This window comes from Oryza glaberrima, chromosome 3, assembly GCF_000147395.1.
Source record: "Oryza glaberrima chromosome 3, OglaRS2, whole genome shotgun sequence".
Lineage (NCBI taxonomy): Eukaryota > Viridiplantae > Streptophyta > Magnoliopsida > Poales > Poaceae > Oryza > Oryza glaberrima.
Genome location: NC_068328.1, coordinates 28,732,289 through 28,755,425, shown reverse-complemented (window position 1 = coordinate 28,755,425; position 23,137 = coordinate 28,732,289). Strand labels below are relative to the sequence as shown.

Genomic DNA, 23,137 nt, shown 5'->3' with positions numbered 1-23,137 from the left:
AAGTCCTCGGTAGAGTCAGCATCTGGGATTAATTAATCTTCATTAACACTATCATTGTATTATGAACAACGTTGATTTCTAGTAAGAAGAATATGAACAACGCCGAACTGTCTTCCTCTGCTACTGTATTTTGTCAAAAAAGGGTGTTTATACCAATGGCCAGGAGGAGAAAAATGACCATATTTCCACAACTATGAAGAAAAGATCATATATGGGTGGACAACAAACAGAAGCAAAATTTGGTCCGAGTGGCTGCAGTGAGTAATGCGTTTTATGTCCTCTTGTCATCGTCACTGCTCTCACTGCCATCACTGCAGATGAAAGTGGAAAGAAATGGTCAATTTTTTTATAGATAGTTCTCATCTAATTTCATTCATTAATGAAAAGAAAAAACGAACAATCACACATATCAGCAATGGTAGGTAGCACAATAGGTCTAACCTCTCCTCTGGAAGTTTTGCAATTTTCCTTACTTCCAAACCTGTCATGTTCAGGTGCTTTTGAGCAATTGTAACATTGTCTGCTCCTGGAAACAGAGCTAGCGACATTAGTTTTTGAAAAGTTCATTAAACAATATGACACTGAAATTCTGGCAAATGTTAAGTTTATCACCGCCTCACGGAGTCCTTACATATTGTCATGAAGTTGGTATAATATAATATGAGCAGAAAAGAAAGGCAAAGACATGTGAAGTACCTTTTGTCAACTGGAAAACATGAAGGGCACAACGCTCTGCTGCTACACGCACAGGCGTGTTCGTATCCTTCAAAGCTTCAGCTATTGCTGGGCCCAATATTGAGAGATGCGTAGCAAGGGCTGGGTTATTTATCTACAACACCAACTCACCAAGTCATTAGATTACCAGCCATACCAACTCAACTAAAGATAAAAATGATCATCAAGAAACATATGATCAGAGTATAAACCTTTGCAGCAGCTTTGAGACAAGACAAAGATCTCCTTCGAACTTCACTTGAATCATCGCGCAATGCCAAGGCAAGTAACTGGATAAGTTGCAAGGTGCTAGCTTCAGACTGCAACTGGTAACAGAGTAGCCTCCCCAAAGTTTTTGTCGAGGCTTCACGAACAGGGAACTTCAAAGACAGACAAGACTTACACATAAGGGCACAGTTATATTTGCAGAAACTAAGGTATCCAGGATGATTCACTACCTTGTCATCTTTCAGAGAATCTTTCAGAAGATCAACAATAGAAGGAAATGACATCGAACGGCACAACTTAGATGAACAATGCATTGATATCGAACAGAATGTTAACAAAGCACCATGCCTGGTACACCAGTCTGGTAAGGTTCCCATATTCAACAAGGTTTGCACCAGGTCAGAAGTCTCGTTCTCCTCCATGTACTGAAGAAATAAGGTATATTACAATTAACGGATGCACAGCCAAATGAAGGAAAAGAACACAACAGTTATGAAAAGGACATTGTGTCTAACACATCCAACAAAGATAGGTCAATGCTTTATGTAAAAAAAAAAAAGCTCCCAAGAAATAGGACTAGCAATTTGAACAACCTTATTAGACACAAGGCTACTCTGTTACCAGTCACAAGGTTCAGACAGGAGCATATTCAATCTGATCATTCTATAGGAAATTATTTTTCCCATTAACCACTGATACATGGGCGCATCTTATGATCATGGTGGTGTGTGGTACTGACAAGTTAGGTTTTGTCTTCAGCAGGTCATGCACCAGTGTCAAAGTGAATTTGGAGAGGGTGACAAAGAGCAGTCAGAGGAAAACAAATAAAGGATACTGAGCCAGTGTTGCAATCAGTACTTATAAAATGAGTTCCCACTGGACCAATTCTCTTTTCCTTCACTTGTGTGATTATCACAAGGTTTCGAATGAAGTCTTATACAGAAAAGAAAGGAGGTCAACATCTGTTGTTACTAGTAGCTGCGGATAGAGAAGGTGTACTCCAGGAATACAATGTACACTGGTCTTCAGATCAGATCTTCTTTTGACGCATTGCTGTTCAGAACAGATCCATACCATAGCTACAAACACTCTCAAGCCAGAGGAGACTCTTTTTAAGGCTCTCTGAGCTTATCAGATGCCAATCAACATAGCCACCTGTCAGAAACCATTCTCCTTAGTTGGCATGAATGACATTTATTTCCACTGAGCTTGACGATTCCTTCCGCTCACGTTCAGCACAATGACAATATGACTGATTAACGACGGGGGCAGCCATTCAGATGTGGAGAAGCTGGTGCGGAAGGGCATTTACAGAGCAAAGTGGTCTAATGGTATGGTCTCAGGAGAGAGTGTGCTACGTAGGTTACCATCGAGGACACTTCCATCACAATGCATTACTAGCTTGGATGGTCCCCCAAAAATCAACCGTGACAAGGGCACTGCTCGCACAAGGCGGCTCCACGCGCCAGGCTACCTTCCAAGCCAAGGCTCCTGTGCCTTCATCAGGGCACACTCGAGGTCACTCTCCCAGCTGAGGTGGTGGCTCGGATCCGATGTGGAAGCGCAAGACCACTCGCCATGTCACCGCATTGTAAATGCCCTAATGGCACTTGTGCAGTACTACCAGCATAGTTATCAAATTTGTAGGTTTTCCATTGCATCACAAGGGAAAAGTTTATATGGATAAAAGAAGGGCAAAAGTAACCATACCTGACACAATGTACCAATTGCCTTTGCCGCAGAACTGCGGACGTCATCAGCATCAGCCTGAAGTAGATCTTTGAGAAGATCACACCCGCGAGATCTGACTACAGGGCTAACACTTTTGCCAGCATGCCTGACAACACCTTTAAGTGCAGAAAGTACGCTTTCTTTGACCGCATCATCCCCTGACTAAAAAACTTAAAATTACTTTTTTGCACAAGCAGTCAAAACTTCATCAAAACAAAGAGAAGAGGGTGTGTGCAGAATTCAAAACTACCTGCAACATGGACAACAGATCGCTAACTAAAGGATCCACTCGTGTGCTAAGTGCACTAAGCTTTCCAAGAGCAGATGCAGCCCTTGTTCGAACAGATCTGTTGTTCAAATTTTGTGTGAGAGGTGGTAGAACAATTGAACAAACTGCAAAACGAAATGATAGTAACACCAACCTATTGTTATCCTGCAGACACTTGACAAATGTAGTCTGAAGTTGTGGAAGGAAAGGCTTAAGTGCAAGCCCCCCTTTAGAAATGATGATAGTCAGAGTTGATAGGATAGCTGACTTGACTTGCCACGGAAATCGATCTCCAAGAATACGGATAAGAGGACTATATGAAAAAAGAAAAGGACAGATTAGAGCTTCACGTAGACATGCAAATATATATATGTATATAACCAAAAGTAAATCAGCCTACAATGAGGATAAACAGAAAAACATTAGATTAGAGCATTGCTTAGGCTCCTGTTTTGTTTTCACATTTGCCTACTTAATGTTGTTTCTTCAAGGTAGATCATGGTAAGTAAAACAAGGGAAGTAACTAAGTTGCGGCAACGATGTGAATGTGATAACACGAATTGTTTTGTGCAGTAAATGTTAGTGCTATATTTTAATTTATATCCACTATCTTAGTGCCAGGACGCTAATAGTGCCTGGCCATTTATGGTCACGCGGGACAACACATTTACTCTATCCAGCCATAAATATTTGATCTTCCGGACAAGATTCGATCGAACTTTTGAAACTTTCGACTATCAATAACTTCTAATATACTTGGTTCAAAAAAGGGTATTCGTAGGTTTGCCTTACAAAGTACTACTATTAAAATATCATAACCATACAATATTTTACAAACTTATTCTAAGATAAAAGTGTGGTCAAAAGTTAACTTTGAAGACCGTGAAGAAAGTCAAACGTCACATATTTTTTGCCGGATGAAGTACTAGTTTGGGGGACGTATTTACAGTCTCAGAGGGCAGGGCACTAGTTAGCACTTCTGTGTTTACATTAGACCATGTACCAAGCAGATGGGACATAGACAGGTCAGTAATGCACTTTATGATAAATACCAGGATGCACTATAGGGTCAATACCAGGATACGACTGTATTTACCTATGTAAACTCTCTAGCTTATGGTATACAAGCAGATTAGTATGGCCATTATAAAATAATATTCAACGGGCAGAAGGAGCAGTTTGAAACCTGCCAAAGCTACACTTCTAACTAATATTGGATCCAGAGCACCAAAAATATGATCACCAAGTGCTGTGTTTTAGATGTAAGGGAGAGCTAGATTGATGCCATTCAATTGATGAAGATCGAAGGTATCTTTGTTAAACGTTAACAACATAAGGACTACATCTTGAAAGCAATAGTAGTGAAAAATATCAGCAACCTTGTTATGTTTATGAGTTACAAAATATCATGGTAGAAAAATATATAGAATAAATGAATTGTCTAAAACATAGAGCAAAGACACGACGGAATGATGGGAACTAACAATGTGGATACAAATTAAAAATACTACTTCTTGTTGGTCTTTTTTATTAATCTGGGTATAAGTCATAATAGAACTCTTCAATTAAATGGTGAGAAATACAACTTGATCAGAAAGAACTCTTGTTCAAAATTCTCTAACTCGGTCTAACTTGATAGGACTATACAACACAAATATGTCTGAAATATCTGAAGTTCAGAGATGCCTCGGAAGGATGGTACTGCATATTCAACAGAGGAGCTAACTCCCTGGTCATCATTGATCAGTGCAATACTTAAGTTAAGAGGAGCTAACTACGTGAAGTTCAGGACAGCTTTCAGAGTGGCGAATTAACTTAAAGGACCATCAACACTGTCCAGTCCATGCATTTTGCGGTTTCTGGAAACTGATAGAAGTTTAAAGTAACCCCTTCAGCATGACAGATGGTTGTTACGGAACCCATTAAACCATATTGGATCTGTCTTAAAGCCAAAGTTGGGACAACATAATGCTCCATGTAAATTTAAAGCTAAAGATGATAACCACATAATTGAAGTTATTTTGATGAATCAGCCATACCCTGTAATCGGCACAACAACCTCCTTAAGAGTTTTCTCACTTGTAACATCAATTAACTCCCCCAGACCTTCTGCTGCCTGTTCCTTTGTCTCGGCTGATCCACTAATTAAACCCTGGAGTTGAACAGAAGAGGTATCATAAAATGTGCTGAACCCTCCAGATGATGGTATAAGATAAAGAAAAGAAATGCAGTTCGTTTTTAGTGTTTCTCAATCCAGAAATGCACATTTTGGTTATAGCAGGGATACTTAATATCAAAAATAGTTCTAAAAAAACATACCTGCTGAAATATAGGAAGAAAGGGCTGCAGTGCTTTCGGAAGACATAAGCCAGGGACGAGAATAGGCACACCCTGAAATTGAATTTGATTTTTGTTAGAATCTACAATCAGAACAACTAAGAAGTCTCTGAAAATATTGCAAGAACAACTAAGAAGTGTCTCTGAAAATATTGTGGCAACATTTTTTTTCCCAAGCTATGAGAGGACAGATTGCCACTTATGCACAGCTGAAGTTTAGAAGTTCAGAGTAGCACCTTTCTCCTTCTACGTTCTTTATCCCTGGCAGTGGAGACAGCATCACGTACTAGTTTTATATGTGTAGGAAGCTGTTCCTTTGGAACAGAGCTAACAACTCGCGAAAATGCTTCCAAAGCAGCCTGTTGACAGTTGTAAGTAAATAAGTCTTAAAAGTAGATAAATAACACTGTAGCATACTGGATGGCAGGTGCTCACTGATACAGTAGCCTTATCGGTATCACTCAACAAAGTAATTAGGGTGGACATAATATCTGGAGCCTCATCAGCCAAATACAATTTACTGTTTTTAAAGAGGAAACCAATCAGATAGGCTGAGCCACGCCGCATGGATGCCTGCAGGGGAAAATTTTGTTAAAACCCTTAAAATGAACAGAATAATATTGTTTCGGATCCTAAAAAGAATTTTCAGGTGAAACTACCTGACTATCATTGACTCCTTTAAGAAGCTCTGGTATTAATGTTTCAATTCCTTCCTCATCAATAACCAACACAACAGTTTCAGCAGCCTTCCTAGCCGAGTTTTGTACATCCTTTAAGCACCAAAGAGTGAAATATTAGATAATGATCTTAAGAGTATAAATAATGAATAACATGAATAAGAAATTAGATAAATCAAAGTATGTTTGTGTCTTGAATGCATCTTACAGCATCTTCATCATCCATGGCAAGTATCAATGCTGGGAGGACAGTTCCAATATGTGAATTCAAACCTGGCCCAGCAACCTCTGCTAAAGCTCCTAATGCATGTGCATTGAATGAACTAGCCAAGTACAATGTAGTATGTGTTAAGAAAGGATGGTGTTAATTTAAGCATAATTATAGTAAATTGCGAATAGCAGTGGTTCACTCACGAGAGAGGAGGCTGGACTAATTTGGGCAATATATGGGGTAAAACAGCTGCAGTCCTGACACTATAAAAGCAGACTGAAAGGTCAGCATCTCTCTGCAATTCCAAGTCAACATATTCAATTTCACCAAATGAGAGAATAAAAAGAACCTTAGAATCTGTTTTAGACCATCAAGGGCTGTCGCAGATGTTTCGTCGTCTTCCAAAGCCCGTAGCAGAGTGGGGACAATCTCATCAATGGCTTGCAGTCCAGCACTCTACATAAAAGGTGGAAAAGTCAACATACAAGAACGACAAATAATCCATAACATAAGAACGTGGTCTCTGTGATACCTTGTACAGAGTACTAAATGCTAATCCTGCAGATTCACGGACCTCTTGGGTGCTGCCACAAACAACATATTGTTTATTGAGAGTTAACTATAAAACATAAAAAAAAAAATCACAGCCAAGAAGCAAACCTGTCACAGAGAGCAGTTCGGATGGTAGGGATTAGCAAATCCATAAAACTTAGTAGCTGATGTTTTCCGGCACTACCCATAACCTCACTCAAGCCGATGCAAACACCCTGAAAACCAAAAAAAATAAAGCATATTGATCATTCCTAGAATAAGTATGTTCAACGAAATGAATAATCTGTACAGAGTAAAATTCATAAAGAACATCAGTAAAAGCTGACAAGGAACTCCAGGGTGAAAGACAAAAAAAAATGATAAGGATAAGGAAAACATAGCTCAACGCAATTGAGTATACGAAGATTTTCATTTCATTCTCCACTACTCCTAAGAAATAAAGAGATCATTGTAAACTTCTGTAAACGCATTAAGCTAAAAATACATACTTGTCTCCTGCTAGCATCAGGATCCTTCAGTCCTTGAGACAAAATTGGAATAATAGAGGGCAGAACTCTCTCACCAAGCTTTCTTACAAGCTCACCAAGAGATCTTCCAGCGACCTGAAAAATGTCCATATATAGCAAAGTCGAAGTAGAACTCTCCACAACATTGAAACAGAATATGTAATAGACCAAACCTGCCGGCGTTCTGAGGAAGATGATGCAAGTGATGAAATAAGTGTGTCCATAAGTACAGGCATAATCTCCTTCAGAGTTCTTGGAGTATTTGCTACGATAGTTTTCCAAACGTGTAATGCAGCCTGACATTGAAAGAAGTAGGTTGAATATGAATGTTCTGGCAACACTGAGCAGTTGCATATTCTAACAGGCAAGGGAAAAACACAAATATACCTGCCGGACGGTCAAGCTGACATCAGAACGGACCATATAAATGGCAGCAAGAACTTCATTACGTTTCTCCCTTCCAAGTACATCAATAATTGCACGCCCATGAGCCTCAGTGCTAGCACCTTCATCATCGCTTCCACCTTCAAGGATTGCCTTCCCAGAAGTTCCAGCCACCTATCAAAAATAGCATTACTAGATGGTGCAACCATTGAAAAGGTGAAAACCAAAGAGAGAGTGCTACATAAAGGAGGTAAGAGACCTTGAATAAAAGATCACCCAATAGTTCAACAGAACTCTGTCTGATACGCCAATTATCACTGAATATCCCGTCCTCAATGGCAGGAAGCAACAAAGGTAAAGACCTATTTAACATAGTGAAAATGTCATCACATATCAATAGCATTGTGATAAAATGAGCAGCAAACTAATTCAAATGGGAGAGCATACGATGTAGCATAATGCTCCACAAATACATGACCGGCAGAAAGTGCAGCATCACGAACAGATTCATTCTCATCAGCAAGTCCTGACAGAAGTAAGTAATTAGATAACCAATGTGATCAGAGCAGAGACAAAGGGCCTGTTTGGTTTACCCTGAGAATCACGCCTGAGTCAGGCATGATTCTCAGGCGTCCGATTTTGGTGGCCTGTGGTTGGATGCACCTGCCTGAGTGAGAGCGCTCAGGTCAGGGCACCATCCAAACACGCCCAAAGTTCAACTATCTTACCATCTAATATAGCAGGAAGAACGATCTGTAGGTAATTCTGAAAAACCCCACCCAAGGACCTTGGCAAATACTATAAAATGTATATTAGTTAGAAACAATTCAACATTAAAAGTGACATAGTAGTAAGAGAAAAACAAAAGAAATAAGAGGTAAATTACGCGGAATAGTGTCAAGTGCCCATCGCGAACAGAAGCCTTCTGATGGGAACAATTACGGATGATGTCAGGAAGAATTTGATCAAAATAGTCTTTTCCAAGAGCAGCCAAGACCTGAAAATTGGCAATAACTTTAGTGTAATTATATATTAACAGATGTCGTGCTGGCTGAACCAGCTATTCATTATTGCCTAAGAGTACCCATGGCACGTGTTTAGATAATAACACTGGGTTAGGAACCCTGAATGGACTTCATGACACACTCAATTTTGTTAAGTAAAATCATTTTTCCTCGTTGAATGATATGTCAGAGAAGTGTGAACCAATGCAATAAATAATAAACATATCAGACATTACAGAAGTGAATTCTCTTGGCAACAAAAATATTGCATTGTTGCAGCAGGTGGTTCCAAAAGAGTACAAAAATATACCAAACTAAAACACACACATTCTATTAGGTATAAAAAAGTTCGGCCACAAGAGAAGCACTGATATGTTAAAGGAAAGAAAACAACCTCGCTTAGTCCTTGAGCAGCTCCTGACCGCTCAACATTGCTACTATCAGATTTGAGCGTATCTAATAGCCATGGCACAAGGTCTGGGAAAATTTCTTCACCCATTCCTATTATAAGAGATCCAAGAGCTCGAGCAGCAACTGCCCTGACTTCAGGTATAGGATCCACCAGAACCTAAAAAACATTGTCGAGAAGAGTATAAGGCGTAAAGAAAATCAACTAATGGTTTGCTATTTGCATGTATTCACTTCGATAAGCTATTTGTGCCACAATAGGGGCACAGAAGTTACCTTCTTTACTTCAGGTAGGAGCAGCCCTATGTAAGGAATCATATCCTTTGGCTCTGTAACTAAAGAAGACATGTTTCCGACTATTTGAGCTGCTTTCTTCTTGGTATCAACACCTCTCTCCCTCAATCCCCTATGCACGATAGGCACCAGCAGTGCAAGTGATGGTGCATCTATTGAATTAATGAAAGTTGTCTGCCAAAAAAAAGGACATATAAGGTAAATATAATAATTAAAAAGTTCCTCTTACAAAAGCAGTATGATGCAAGCAGCTGAAATGTAAAAAAAAAAAAAAAAAAAAAAAAAAAGTGTGTTAATTTAAAGCTTGCTTTACCTGAAGAAGGATGTCAAGAGAATGTTTGGTGTGGTTGTTTGGATCTGTCAGAGCGGACAGAAGAATAGGAACAAGTGCAGATATCTCAGGATTCTTTATAACACTTCCAACCTGGAAAAACATCATAGCATCCATTGGAAACGAGGCATCAACATCTCAGAGTTTACATTAAATAATACATTACCTGCTGGAGGGCTGTCTGTCCTGCTGCTTGGACTTTAGGATGTGTGTCAGTCAATACCTAGCAAAGATACGGAATAAATATATAAATCACATGCTAACCGTAGCATATAAAACGGCATTCTAAGCACAAGTACAAGAAGACATGAAAGTATTATACGCAGCTTATAAGCTCAACATACAGATTCCATCATATACCTCTGTAAGTTTTGGAACAATCTTTGGAAGACACTGCGATAGCTGCTGAGGAGCACAATAGGCCATAGCACCGAGAAGTTGAACACTGCTTTGCTTAGTACGCCATGCTTTATCTTCTAGGCCCTGGAAGATAATTATCCACATATGCACATCTTAAGAAATTATTTAGCAAATAAATAGATATCCCCCTAAGTTCACCTTCAGGGAAATAAACGTGACCATATATCTGATTTTTTTTCCCCAGATGGTATCTGAACTATTAAATCAATAATATTACATATAAAAATTCACATAAACAGCATAAACATTGGAGTCGAATAAAAAAGGGCACAGACAGAATATCATTCATCACAGACGGGCAGCTCTATCTAGTCTCTAGTTGATTAAATGAAGTGTAAGTTCCGCAAATCTTAGGTGTTTACAATTCGTTTCAAAGAACTCCAGTCATTGGGTCAAAATGCTTCACAAACCCACAGAATTATGCAAAATACTTAAGTTGAAATCATGTGATTACTTGCAACTAGTAGTTTCTGGTGCTAGATGCTGTGTATATTCAAATCAAACTGAACCTTGAAAATAATGGAATGCATCAAATCTAGATGTAATGGCAGAAGGTTTGGTTAGTGGATTGCAACAGCAAGTGACCAATTGTACAAATATGGGAGGTATGATAACTTCAAACAAGACATGAAAGGCGTTAGAATCAGTAAGGTAATTTCAAACAAGGCATCCGCACCTTAAGAAGTGAAGGAAGGACAAGCTTCACCCCATGACCTGTGAGCTGGGACATCATTGCCCGAGCAGCACATTCCGCGGATTCACGCACTGCCAGAACTTGATCTGAGAAAGACACGAGCAGCAACGGTAGCATTTGAATGACATACCTGCAAGACAAGGATCACAATGAAACGTTTTGGATCAAACAAAGCCTACAATAAATGGTATCTCACTTACGGCTCAAATAGTTTGCCAAGCTTCTCACACAAGCACTCAAATCCTAGTAAAGCTCCTTCGCGAGATTTTGCAGAAGCTCTGGAATGGACAGATTTAGTTATAGTTTCTTGTCAAAAAGGACAGAGAATCCACAAAAGAAGAAAGTACGATGCAAAGTATTATCCTGTCATTGAAAGATGCACGAGCGAGGTCATATGTCTTCAAAATGCTGAACTTAGGCCATTTTTGGAACATATAAATTCCACAAAGTTGAATTCTATTAGGAATCAGGGAAAATTGTCACATCCAACAGGGCCTTAAGGCCTTAAGGGCAAAGGAAGAGCTTCTCAATTACTGAGAGTGATCACAATGACAGGCGCCAAATTCACAGTGCACTAAAAGTAACTAGACAATAGACAGCAAAAGAAGTAATTTCAAAAGGCCGCAAGCACATTAGATATTATATGATGAAACTATATGTCACATGGTGAATGCAGAAACAAAGCTTAGTAAGTCTTTCATGTAGAACTGGTGGAAGAGTTAAAAAAAATAGCATACCTGTCTTCCAAACCTTGCCGCAGTATTGCAGCAATGCCATACTTCTTCAAGGAAGAAATTCCAAATCCTTTAACCACACCAGCAAGGCCAAAGGCTGCACCACGTCGTTCACCATACTTTTCGCATTTCATCATCCTATCTAAAAGTCTAGATACAAGAGCTTGGGCCTCTTCCTGGTTATAGAGAAGTGCAAATTATAACAATATAAAACAGAGGAGGAGGAAAACATAACAAAAGGAGTAGTAATCAGCAATGGGAGATGAAACTGATAATGCCATGCAACTCACTTGTTTTGAGACCATAAGTGGAGATAAACAGTCTGACACAGCCCTTTGAACTGCCTCCGATGGGGTGTTCAGGACATCTAACAACTTCTCAACAACACTGTGGACTTTAGGATCATCCTGTTACAAAGTTTAAAGTTTATATTAGCATGGTAATATCATATACATATGACGCTTGATTCAAGACAACTCAGCCTATAACCACCATAGTCTGAAAAAGTGAAAATATATGTACCTTTGATAGATGTTTTGCAAGAGCACCAGTGAATATCACAACACCTTCCCTGACAAGATCATATTTTTCCTCATCCGAGGCCTGAGAGCAAATGAGAAAAAAAAAGTGAGAATAATGTTATTATATACAACAGGTAAGCAAATCCAAGAGCTTTGTCATCAACATAAATTGTAATGGGTAAATTGCATGGTGGGTGAAACAACTTTGACAGATGAGCGTAAATTAGTACAAGAACTTGCAACATGATCGATTCGGTGCAACAACTTGGCAAGTGGTTTCTAGTTAGTATAAGAACTTGCAAAGTGATCAATTCGGTGCAACTTGGTAAATGGTTGCTAGTTAGTACTACATCTGTTTTCATTACTTGTCACATTTGACAACTTTTAAGTTTGAAAATACTTGTCACTGCACACTTACAAAGGAGGTGATTCCTGTTTTGTCATTCGTGGGCCTAAGATGATATTTGTGGCATATGTATTTTGAAAATTCTAGATTCTATATCCCACTAAACTAGGGGCACTTTGGTCATTTGCCTGGAAAAAGTTGACCATATTGATTTACGTGCATGATCAAAAGTGACATAAATAAAAACAGAGGGAGTATATCAACACTTTAAAATTGACCAATCTACCGCAACAAATTGGTCTTTGAGTGTGTTTTTATGCCTAGAAGGCGCCACATGGCCCACATGGCATTATAGGACATTCAGGCAATGATTATTTATCAAGTCAGCCATTAAAGCTGTAAGATTTAGTTGCATAAATCTTGTCTACGCTGCTTGATTAATGTGTGGTTCTATCTCATAAGGACCTTAAATATTGGTGGCCTGCAGATCTGAGTTTTATAACCTTGCGTGTCATCACAAACTAACCCTAGGGTCTACCGGTGCAAGTTGAAGCATGAAGATCTACATTATGGTTCAATTCAACATAAACCGTCCAGTGAATCAACACAGGAAAGAAAACATGGAGGTAAATAACAAGAAAGGTACGGAATTTGACATAAAATTATTAACTAGTGAGCACCACTGCACGTGTGGCTCATTGGGTCGGTCCATTTGCCAGGTACTGCTGATGTGGCTCACAGTCCCACATGGAGCCTCATAACTGATGAATGCACCTCTTTACCAAGTTGCTCTGGTTTGATCAATTTGCAATTTCTTGTACTAGCTTTCGCCCATTTGTCAAGTTGTTTCACCCATCTGATCACTTTGCAAATTCTTATACGAAATGGCACCCACTTGCCAAGTTGTTGTACTAGTGAGTAGTAATGCAATTTACTCAGTTGTAACAGAAATTATAAGGAAGACTCACCTTTTTATTCAAGTAGCTCTCGAAAATAGGAAACAACAAAGGGACATTTTCCTTTCCATGTTTATCAATAATAAGGATTCCAGCATTAATCATTCTACCACGAACGTCCACATTAGGATCAGCCTATAAGTTCAATATAAGGCATTAACAACTCAATGCAAGAGGATTAAAAATAATAGAATCCACATAATGTAAAAGAGAAACATTTACCAAGGCACGTGATATGAGAAATGTCATAACAACAGGAAGATCCTTAGAACCCAAAACATCTGCAAGCGAATGGAGTGCTAATGCAACACCCTGTCTTCCAAGCCAATGTATATCTCCAAATTCAACTCCAGCACCAAGATCTCGGATGTACAAAGAAAAAAGTGTAGAAAGTGTATCCTGCCATAATACCATAGAGTAATTAGAAGGTCCCTCCCAAAGTAACAAAGTATTCTTTAGTCAAGAACAGCTAAGCTCTGATGCCTTTTTAATATTTTGCAGCTAAACAAACATAATGACACTAGTACATACATAATGAAGAAAGGGGGGGCTTGTACCAATGGAAACTTACTTGCATTTTGTCAAGATTTTCATCCAGTGCAGCAGCCAGAGCTTCAGCTGCAGCAGCTCGAACATTGTAATTTTTATGGGAAAGCGCATCAAAGATACCAGAATAGTCAGTAAAAACATCAAAACCAAAGCGATCCCATAACTCCTCTGCTAATTCAGCAACCACCTGAAAAAGGCATATGCACCGATAGGTACAATAAAATAATCAGTTTCTAAAACAATCAAAAGTTCTAACATTTTTCAAGGATGTAAAAAGAGTAAAAAACACGGTTTCATGAAAAATATAGTTGGAATGTTACCGACCTTTTCCGGATCGTGGGCAGCAATCCAGAGGCTTGTTGATACCTGTAAATCCCGTTGTACAGAGTGGCTAGGAATGCACTTTATAGCAGTTAAGCAGGCAAGCCTAACATGAACTTCTTTTGCATATACCCCAACAAGAGCCTATGTAAAGAAGTGATTCAGAATACCACAACATCATGTGAAACAAATAATGCTGAGAAATGAACAGAAAATAACAACCTGTGCCAAATCATTGCTTTTTAGACCCAGACATAACTCATTCAGCATAGGTCCAACAGAAGGATGATAAGCAGGAACGGTACTTAGCACATGATAAAGAACCTAACACAACAAAAAGACAAGTTAGTTCATAATAGGGGAATAAAGCAATGCAGATCATACAGTATGAAAGAACTAAGAATGTTTAACTGATAGCATCCTAGGTCGAGGAAGAGGTAATATTGGATCTAGATGCATGGCTAGTATCTGAAGCACATCATCATGAAGGCACGTCTTTTTTGTAGAAAGAAGAATTCTCTCCATTATCTGAACAACAAAATGACAAGTTAATGACAAGAAATAGAGGGAAAGGTGCCATAGAAAAAAGGGGAGGATCAGATCGAATAAAAGTAAACTTATCTTAGTATTATAGTAGTGATAGAATAGAAGAAATACCGGAAAGACAAAAGTAAATGAATCTGCTGGAAGAGGCCCTGCTTTGCATGCAACTGTCAGCCCAGTTACTATTTGCTCAAAGAGGCCAGGTGATGATTTCTTGTTGCTATCTTCTTCCACAATCACAGGCATAAGGTCCATAACCATTTCAAAATCATCAACCGCAATTACACGGATAGCAGCAGCAATCTCAGGTGCCCAATTGCAAAGAGGCGGGGCTGTGCAGCGTGCTAGGTTTAACATTGCACGAAATGCGGCATCACTTACAATTGGAGAACTTAACAATGGTTCAACATAATTTACCTGCATGGAACACCATCAAGTATTAAATTAAGACTCGTATATGCTTCTTGGACACTGAACGACCAAACGGCTACAATTTATGTTTTAATTGCATATTTGACAGTCAGATCATTAACCAGGCCCCGTTTTCCACGATTACATGTCCAAAATATGCACAACCTCCTCACAAAAAAAATGTCATTTTTTTAGTTCCCAAAGTCAACAGAAGGGAGTTTGACCAGTAAAATTCATTGCAATGGTTAAAAAATTATAATATTATGAAAGTATTTTGCATAACAAATAGTATAATATAATCATTCCATTTTGTATAGCCAAAGTACATTTTTAGAAAATATCTTTGATCAATATTCGCATAGTTTGACTGCGTGAATTAGGATGACATTTTTTTTGTTGTGACCAAGGTAGTTCTGTTGTTACAACAAAAAATACCATATGGTGAAAGCCATCCATTGTGATTCCAGACTTCCAATTGTTATAGTCGCAATATTAAACAATCATAACAAGCACACACAGTAAAAAAGGCTGATAGGATTGCTAACCAGAGAAGGCAATTGGCCATGAGTAAATATAGGGTTAGCAATAGCCAATTCACCAAGAGCATCCAGCATCAAGGAGAGATTCTTCTGCACATGTCCAATCTTCTCACGCACAGATGCTTCCTCTTTCAAAAGCAAATCTCTGGCCTCCTCTTTGGCAGTCTTGGCCTTGTCAGCCGGAGCTGGAAAATTGTACAGATATTTTTTTACCAAACAGTGTGGAAAACTTAATCTGTGTCAGAACCTTAGCTTATCATACCAGTCTTTTTTGTGGATTTCCCTGTTTCTCGTTTGCCAATGCTAGAGGACTCTCTTCTGTCACTCTTTGTGGGGGCACCAGATCGAGCAGAGTCCTATAAAATATCGCATACCAAATGCAGATTAGTTATTGTCTGAGCCAGATGCTTATAGCTCTCACAGAAACATTTGTAATAAAACAAGACATCACAATACATCATCTTCCAAACATACTTTGGTCACAACCAGAGATTGAAATCTCGCCAGTTACCCAGCCGGTTACAGGTCCTGAGCAGCCAATTGGTAGTTTGGTACCCATTCAAATTCAAAATTTTAAATTGTACAAACTGTAAGTTTTCTTCCAATGTCATGTACTCATGTGACTCATGTCTAGTACATCAATGCATTTTATATAACAGATATATGAAAATACTGTGCATTAACCACGCCAAAAGTTTGAATCCATTTTTTTAATTCAAGAACTGGTTTACCAAAAATTACCGGTTTTCAAATTTAAAATTTTGGAATCAAACTTTTGTCTGGTAACCAACCGACCGGTTAACTGTTTTTAGGATAAACTGGTTTTTTTTTCCTGGAACTGGAACTCAAACCTTGGTCACAAGTCACCTCACAAGTAGCATATTTCCAATTCCAGAAGGGATGCAAAAATGCTCCAACAAACAAGAAAAAGAGAGGTTGTACAGAAACACTAATTTCTACAATTCATTCTCTTGCCCAATGGAATATCTTTTTCTTCATGGTGTCAAAGAGTATAAAAATTACCGTGTCTTGATCATCATACGCACGAAAACGGCCCTTCGCAAGTTTTGTATTTTTGGATGCAACAGCCTCAGCGACATAAATTCCTTGCTCGGTAGATAACTGCCCCTCTGGAGTATAGAGTATCTACATTGGGGAGACAAGAACTTCTAAGTATATGTTCTTACAGTAGGAATAGAAGCCATTTGAAAAGGCACAAACACTAATGATACTAGTACATATAAATTGCTCAAAGAATGTGGAAACCTTTTGAAAATACACTACATACATAGTTGCAGTGTCATAGCAAAATATAGCCATTCTTGACAAGTTAATACTTAAACTTACTACAGACTGTGAGACTGGTGTGCAGATACAGTAATTCAGTTCATTTCAAGGAGATATGAGGACAGAGAAAGCTGGCGCATCCATGCATGTTCATAAATGGGGGCTCGATAATTCTTAATAGAAAAACATCACATTCTTAAAAGGTCACCTTAATATCATTCTCAGAGAAGCCATCATGCAAAGTGAGATCTGGAAGCCCTATGAAGTGCTGCGAAGGTAACAGTATGCAAAAAATGTGAGAAGAAGGTATTGCAAGTTTCAATTGAAATATGAAGGGAAACATACCTTCTCAAACTCAAGGAATGCATCACTGGGTGTTATTGTCATCAGCGTTGATAATGAATTTAGTGCAGCACATTGAATTTGTTTGTTGGAACTAAATAAACCATTCGGCGAAAGTAATTCCTGAAAGGAAAGTCTATGGGTTATTGACACAAGAAGATAATAGTGCTTTTTTACAGAAAGTGTGTGGCCTATAATCGATGCCAAAGAACCAAATCCTAGTGTGTACCATGTGACTACAAATAACCATTAAAAAGTCATAATATGTAGTAGTACACATTCAGCTCTTTTCCTTATAGCATATAGTACAAATTACATATAGTGGCATGGCCTAATATCTTCAGGCAGCACTATTAAAATAGCAGCACACATTAACAGGAAAAGAATTCTGTAAGCCATCAGGTTAAGGCAAAGTATCGCATGTTTCCAAATGTAAGAATTACCTTGCAGATAACTGAAATGTTCGGAGAGATCAATTCAATAAAGAATATCTTCTGTTGTTTCAACCTTCTCTGCAACCTCTGAAATAGAGCAAGCAAACCAGTTAGGCACAGAAAAAAGTGGACAGAAGACAGCTAGCAAGATCCAACCTTCCAGACACCAGCAGAACAATCTGAGCTGGAAATACAAGGGTGGTGGGAGCACAGTAGAAGTTGAGAATATGATATCGGACTATGGCCAACTGCGTAAGGTGCAATCAACAACAAGCACTTGACAAGGACCTCAGTAGATGGAATGAATGGTAATTGTGAATCAGCAGTGCTATCTGTATCACTGATTGAAAGAGACGTGTCAGGATATATTTGAAGGGTTCAAGCCAACAAATAATATCAAAATTGCCTGAAGTTGATGCCTTATTAGGTGCGATCACTTCAAACGAAGGGTGAGGAATTAATGATAGATCACGCTGCTTGATCACCAATATACCAAGAGAAGGTCATTAAATAAGCATACCTTTGTTTCAAAATAGACATTCTCTCTCCAACTAATGACAACCAATTAGTAAATAAGAAGAGAAGATCTTCAGCTAAGCCAATAGAGCTTGAGAGGATTCTTTTGGTAGCATCAAAAGACATTTTTCTGACTTCCCAACATGGATGGCAAACTAGATACAGTAGCAGCTGCACCAGAAAAGCAATGAGTATCAGGGTAGCGCATATTTTAGAAGCAATAATTCTCTGACACTAAAAAAGCGGAATGAACACATAAGGAAGTTTGAAGAGAATTTGGGAACAGCAAGTCAAACTTGACAGTTTGAAAATGCTGTCCCATAATACATACCTGCAGTAATGACTGCACAGAGAAAAACTCTTGGACCCTGCAGTACAGAAAAAAAGAAGGTGTAAGTTAGAGGGGGGGGGGGGGAGGGGGGGGCACTAGTCCAACCAAATAAAAGCCAATTTAATAAACACTGAGCTAGAGCAAGACCGGGAATGATGCTCCACAAACAGTGATTGGAGAAGATCCATGATGGTCAAGCAATCCTCATCTGTGAGTTTGGAAAACTGCATAGGAAAAGTGTAGTTTAAAAAAATTACTGCAATGAGCAACAGTTTCAAGGTACCATCGAAAGATATGAAAACTAAGAACAGAAGCTCCAATGATTGAGCCAAACCACTAATGTTTGTCTACTTGATAAAAATTAATAACTTATACTCTTCAAGCACGTTGGCATAATGAAAGCAAATTTCAGAATGTAGCTTCACAGTACAAAGAATGAAGAACAATGTGGAATGCTGACGTATATCCAATTGTTATGTCCGTGGATTAGCAAAACCACTTAAAGGTTATATGTCATGAACCAGTCATGCATAGGAGATACATAAGCAGTCTGGATCATTTGGCAAATAACAAATATTCTTATCAGATATTCAAAGGACACCGGAAATATGGTATTACCAACTGGACAGAGACCAATGAGGGTTCATTTTGAGCAATCAATGTCCAGAGCTTCTCCTTTAGAACAGCAGCATCTGCATTATACATTTAAAGGCATATATACATTATATATATATATATATATATGTGTATATATATATAGTAAATTTGTTTGGTGCTCCATGGTGCCCGGGCACCATTGTTGAAATTGAGTATATACCCAATTCAAATGAGTATGAAACTTTTTCAATTCCTTAGGTATTAACAATAACTACTTTACTAACTAGTTCAAAGCAAGTTTGAACTAAATTTGAACTTGTTTTTGTTAGATTTTGATTCTAGGTATATAGCATCCATACATATAATTAGTTAGGTATGTAATCATGGATTGTGAAATAAAGTTAAATTTGAGTTGTTTTGTTGATAGGTATAGGTATGAATCGAATTATTATAACTAGGTATATACTCACAATTTGAAAATTTTGAGTGATTTTGTGATTTTGTGCATTATATATATATATATATATATAAGAAACTGGTTCTTGATAACATAAAAACATGCCCTTGGATGTTGAAAAAAGATTGCACACAAACCTGCTTTTGTATCAATAGCAGCAAGCCTTGATACAGAAAAGAGGGCATAGATTCCATCCAGCCGCTGTGTTGCCTTGGTAAAACCAGTTTTTGACAACTGTATTAACTGATCCAACAAAGATGTAACCTGCATAACAAGTCAATAACAGCATATCCTTCAATAACTGAAATGCATCAATTATATCACCTGCCTTGCAACTAATCTTGTGGGAAAATAATGAAACCAATAGGAAGATGACTCTTTTTGTAGACAAAAACTGAAAGTAAATCTTACCTTAGTCAGTGAATCAGACTTTTTGCATATGGCCCGTATTAATTTTAGATGCCCCTTTCTTAAAGTGTCTTTCTCTTTCAAACCTGCAGCTATAAATGAAACAACATCTGCTTGTACAGTTTCAGTTGATACCGAAGCCCAGGATCCCAAAGCTGAGAGAACTGCCAATTTCACTTCTTCAATACCTGACATAATATAAAAGAGCTATGAATCAATGCCACTCAATGAAGGTATGAAGCTTAGAGTGGAACACTTGAGGCTTACCATCATCCTTGTAGCACGTTAGAAGGAAACTGGACAACGAGGGAGCTAGTCTGCTTATTTGCTTTGGAGGCGATCTTGACAACTGCTCCAAAGCATTTATCATTCCAATTCTCTGGTATGGAATTGATAATTTGCCCTCTGAGCCTGCACAAACAAAAGTTTGTCAAAGTGACTTCAATACCAAAAATTTTAATGTATTCAGCATAAGTTAAAGCCACAATTTGTAGACCACAAATAGAGCCCACAAATAATATGATAAGCCAATAGGTATCAGAAAACAGAGATGTATCTGCATTTTACAACCTCCTAAAATTGCTTTAATAGCATTGAACATGGAAAGTAGAGTGTCTGGATCACTAGACTTCCCACTCAATGTTCCTACAGTACTCAAAGCAATAATCCTCCTCTCTTCAACTGAATGCCGAGCCTGATGCAGCACAACTGGCAAAAACTCCATGCAATACTTGCTTAGGTCTAAACGGACTGTATTCAGGAGATATCCAATAGATTGTAGCACGATCTCAGGATTTCTTTTCAGCATCTTTATGCATGATGGGACAACAATGTTTTTAAAGTCCTCATGTCCCATATCCAAAAAAAGAGCCTTAAAAGCTTCAGCCGATGCTTGTGATGGCCGGTCTTTTGAACCCAAGATGGTTTTGACATACAAATCAAGGAACAGTGGCTGAAAGAGATCATAACAGATTGTCAAACACATGAACAAAATTAACCAGAAAAACCAGGTCCCATATTATTGGGGCGGTTAGAGAAAATGCACGGGTGATAATAACTGAAATTTGGTGATGCACTGGGTTCAATGTTTTACCTTGTACTCAGCATATAATGATGGTGAAGTGATGGCAAAATCCAGCATTATATTTAAGAAAGCAGGAGAGTCCCTGACTGGAATCCTTGAATCTCTGATCTCATCTATGTACATCTTATACGTTCCCATAGACTGGCAAATGAGACCAAATAATAATAATCAGAAAGCAATTCTGATAACCATGTAATAGTGCAATTATTTACTTGTTTCAAACAAATATTACCTCAGAGAAAAGACGGGTAAACAATTGTTTGCAAGTACGGCGCTGACGAAATGAGCCATCCATTAGGACTTGACATAACACTGCTTGTGCATTGGCAAGTCTAGAGAAACCACCTTTTGAAAGCATGGCAAACTGGCTCAAATTCAGAAGATAGCATGACCATCTGAGAAGCTTGAAGCATGCAAGAGGACTTGTAACCTTCATATTCTTTTCCATGCACTGAACAAGTGAAGCAGCAAAGGGTTTCATGAAAGTAGATTCACCAAGAGCCTGTATAACCATATCATCGACCGCTTTTCTCGATGCCCGATCATCATATATAAGCAATGTCTGGAAAATGAGATCAACTAACAATGTTGTATCTGATGGTGACTCTGCAGGGGGGACAAAGCAATCTTAAGAAAAACAGCTTTGCATCGATCTTATACATGGAATAGTATAATGAAATGAAGGTGTATCAGCCAGATGCGTAGCAAGGAAAGTATGTGTTTGTGTGTGTTATTAACTTATTAGTGGTGGTGGTGTAGGGATCTATTACATCAGTTCAGCGGCCTTGGTTTGTTTGCAACAAGTTTTCTAGAGAATCATGAACAGCCGTAACATAAGTGTGTGTGATAAACATATACACTGCATGGTAACAGAGACCATGCAGTTGTAGCATCATATTCACTTTTGGTATATTCAACAAGCATGTCCAACGTATTAAGCTTAGAGTGACATATCACTATCAAATCTAGTCAACACAAAGAAGCATATGCTCTGGCGCTCTGCATCAGGAATGCAGGTACTTCAAGGGAGGCTCAGATTACACTATGCATCTGTGAACTTAATCGCTTATCATAATAAAAGCTTTGGTCAGATAGTAGAAAAAGGGAGATGATGAGTGCACACGAACCAACTTCCCTTGCAGTCAGGACTAACGCGCGATGCAATTCAGTTATAATTGCAGATCAGACCAACACGAGATACATACAAAACAATGGTGCTTTGCGGAACCACTTGGAAGCAAGCAGAGACTTAGCTTCACACGAATGTATACAAGCATTCTCTTGGTTCAAAACTACTAAACAGATGTCAGGATGAAACAACAGCAAGCAACTCCAGAAGCTACGTAGCTGCTTAGTCCTGACCTAACTGTAATCTAAGCAACTAAAATTACACTACAGATCGCATGGCATAACACGAGACAAGGATGCAAAAGAGGAGCAAAACCAAGCACTATTATTCTCAATCTACACAGGATTCACAGACGAGTGAAGCTAACGAGCTACGATCCGCTACAAGTAAAACGGAATTGGGCAACCACACGAACAAGCAAACGCGCAACGCGGGACGATGAGCCCTAGCTCCCACAAATCAAAGCAAATCCGCCATCAGAGTCCGAGAATTTTCTCGATCGCAGAAAAAAAAGGGGGGGGGGGGGGTAGGAGCACGGGAGCAAGCGAACGCGCACGGGGAGACTAATCCGCGGACGGAAGGGGGGAGCACGCGCGATCCAGGGGATAGGGGGGAGCGGAGGCGATGGCGGCGTAGGTACCTGACGCCTTGGCGAGGAGATGGGGGAGGGTGTGGCGGAAGAGGCGGAGGCGGCGCGTCGTCGAGGAGGTGGAGACCTCGGCCGCGGCGGTGCGCAGCGCCTCCTCCGCCGACGCCTCCTGCGCGCCCATTCCGCGGGGGGAGGGGCGGCTGGCGCGGCGGCGGCGGCGGCGCGGGGAGAGACCGAGATTGGACTAGCGAGTGGTGGGATGAGGCGGCGGCGGAGGAGGGGGG

At 39.2% G+C, this 23,137-nt stretch overlaps 1 protein-coding gene across 1 annotated transcript; it reads right to left on the bottom strand.

Moving 5' to 3' along the window:
• Nucleotides 1-54: 54 nt before the first annotated feature.
• LOC127766148 (protein ILITYHIA) lies at nucleotides 55-23,137 on the bottom strand. Its single transcript, XM_052291214.1, has 60 exons — nucleotides 22,905-23,137; nucleotides 21,368-21,741; nucleotides 21,145-21,276; nucleotides 20,622-21,003; nucleotides 20,319-20,462; nucleotides 20,055-20,239; nucleotides 19,781-19,907; nucleotides 19,208-19,281; nucleotides 18,737-18,813; nucleotides 18,590-18,626; nucleotides 18,263-18,429; nucleotides 17,899-18,082; nucleotides 17,752-17,829; nucleotides 17,312-17,431; nucleotides 17,175-17,234; nucleotides 16,703-16,825; nucleotides 15,942-16,035; nucleotides 15,686-15,864; nucleotides 14,844-15,146; nucleotides 14,598-14,714; nucleotides 14,409-14,510; nucleotides 14,190-14,330; nucleotides 13,888-14,052; nucleotides 13,539-13,715; nucleotides 13,329-13,451; nucleotides 12,016-12,096; nucleotides 11,784-11,900; nucleotides 11,497-11,669; nucleotides 10,960-11,037; nucleotides 10,742-10,889; nucleotides 10,006-10,128; nucleotides 9,812-9,868; nucleotides 9,628-9,738; nucleotides 9,297-9,488; nucleotides 9,007-9,180; nucleotides 8,495-8,605; nucleotides 8,337-8,406; nucleotides 8,056-8,134; nucleotides 7,868-7,970; nucleotides 7,612-7,782; nucleotides 7,398-7,520; nucleotides 7,207-7,320; nucleotides 6,827-6,933; nucleotides 6,699-6,750; nucleotides 6,516-6,622; nucleotides 6,370-6,429; nucleotides 6,164-6,278; nucleotides 5,938-6,048; nucleotides 5,714-5,851; nucleotides 5,515-5,637; nucleotides 5,261-5,332; nucleotides 4,981-5,093; nucleotides 3,096-3,254; nucleotides 2,924-3,020; nucleotides 2,653-2,835; nucleotides 1,173-1,367; nucleotides 927-1,094; nucleotides 697-829; nucleotides 442-526; nucleotides 55-311 (listed from the first exon to the last, which is right to left on the bottom strand). Exons 1-60 carry the CDS (start codon nucleotides 23,032-23,034, stop codon nucleotides 272-274), a joined length of 7,878 nt encoding a protein of 2,625 aa, XP_052147174.1. The 5' UTR covers nucleotides 23,035-23,137; the 3' UTR covers nucleotides 55-271.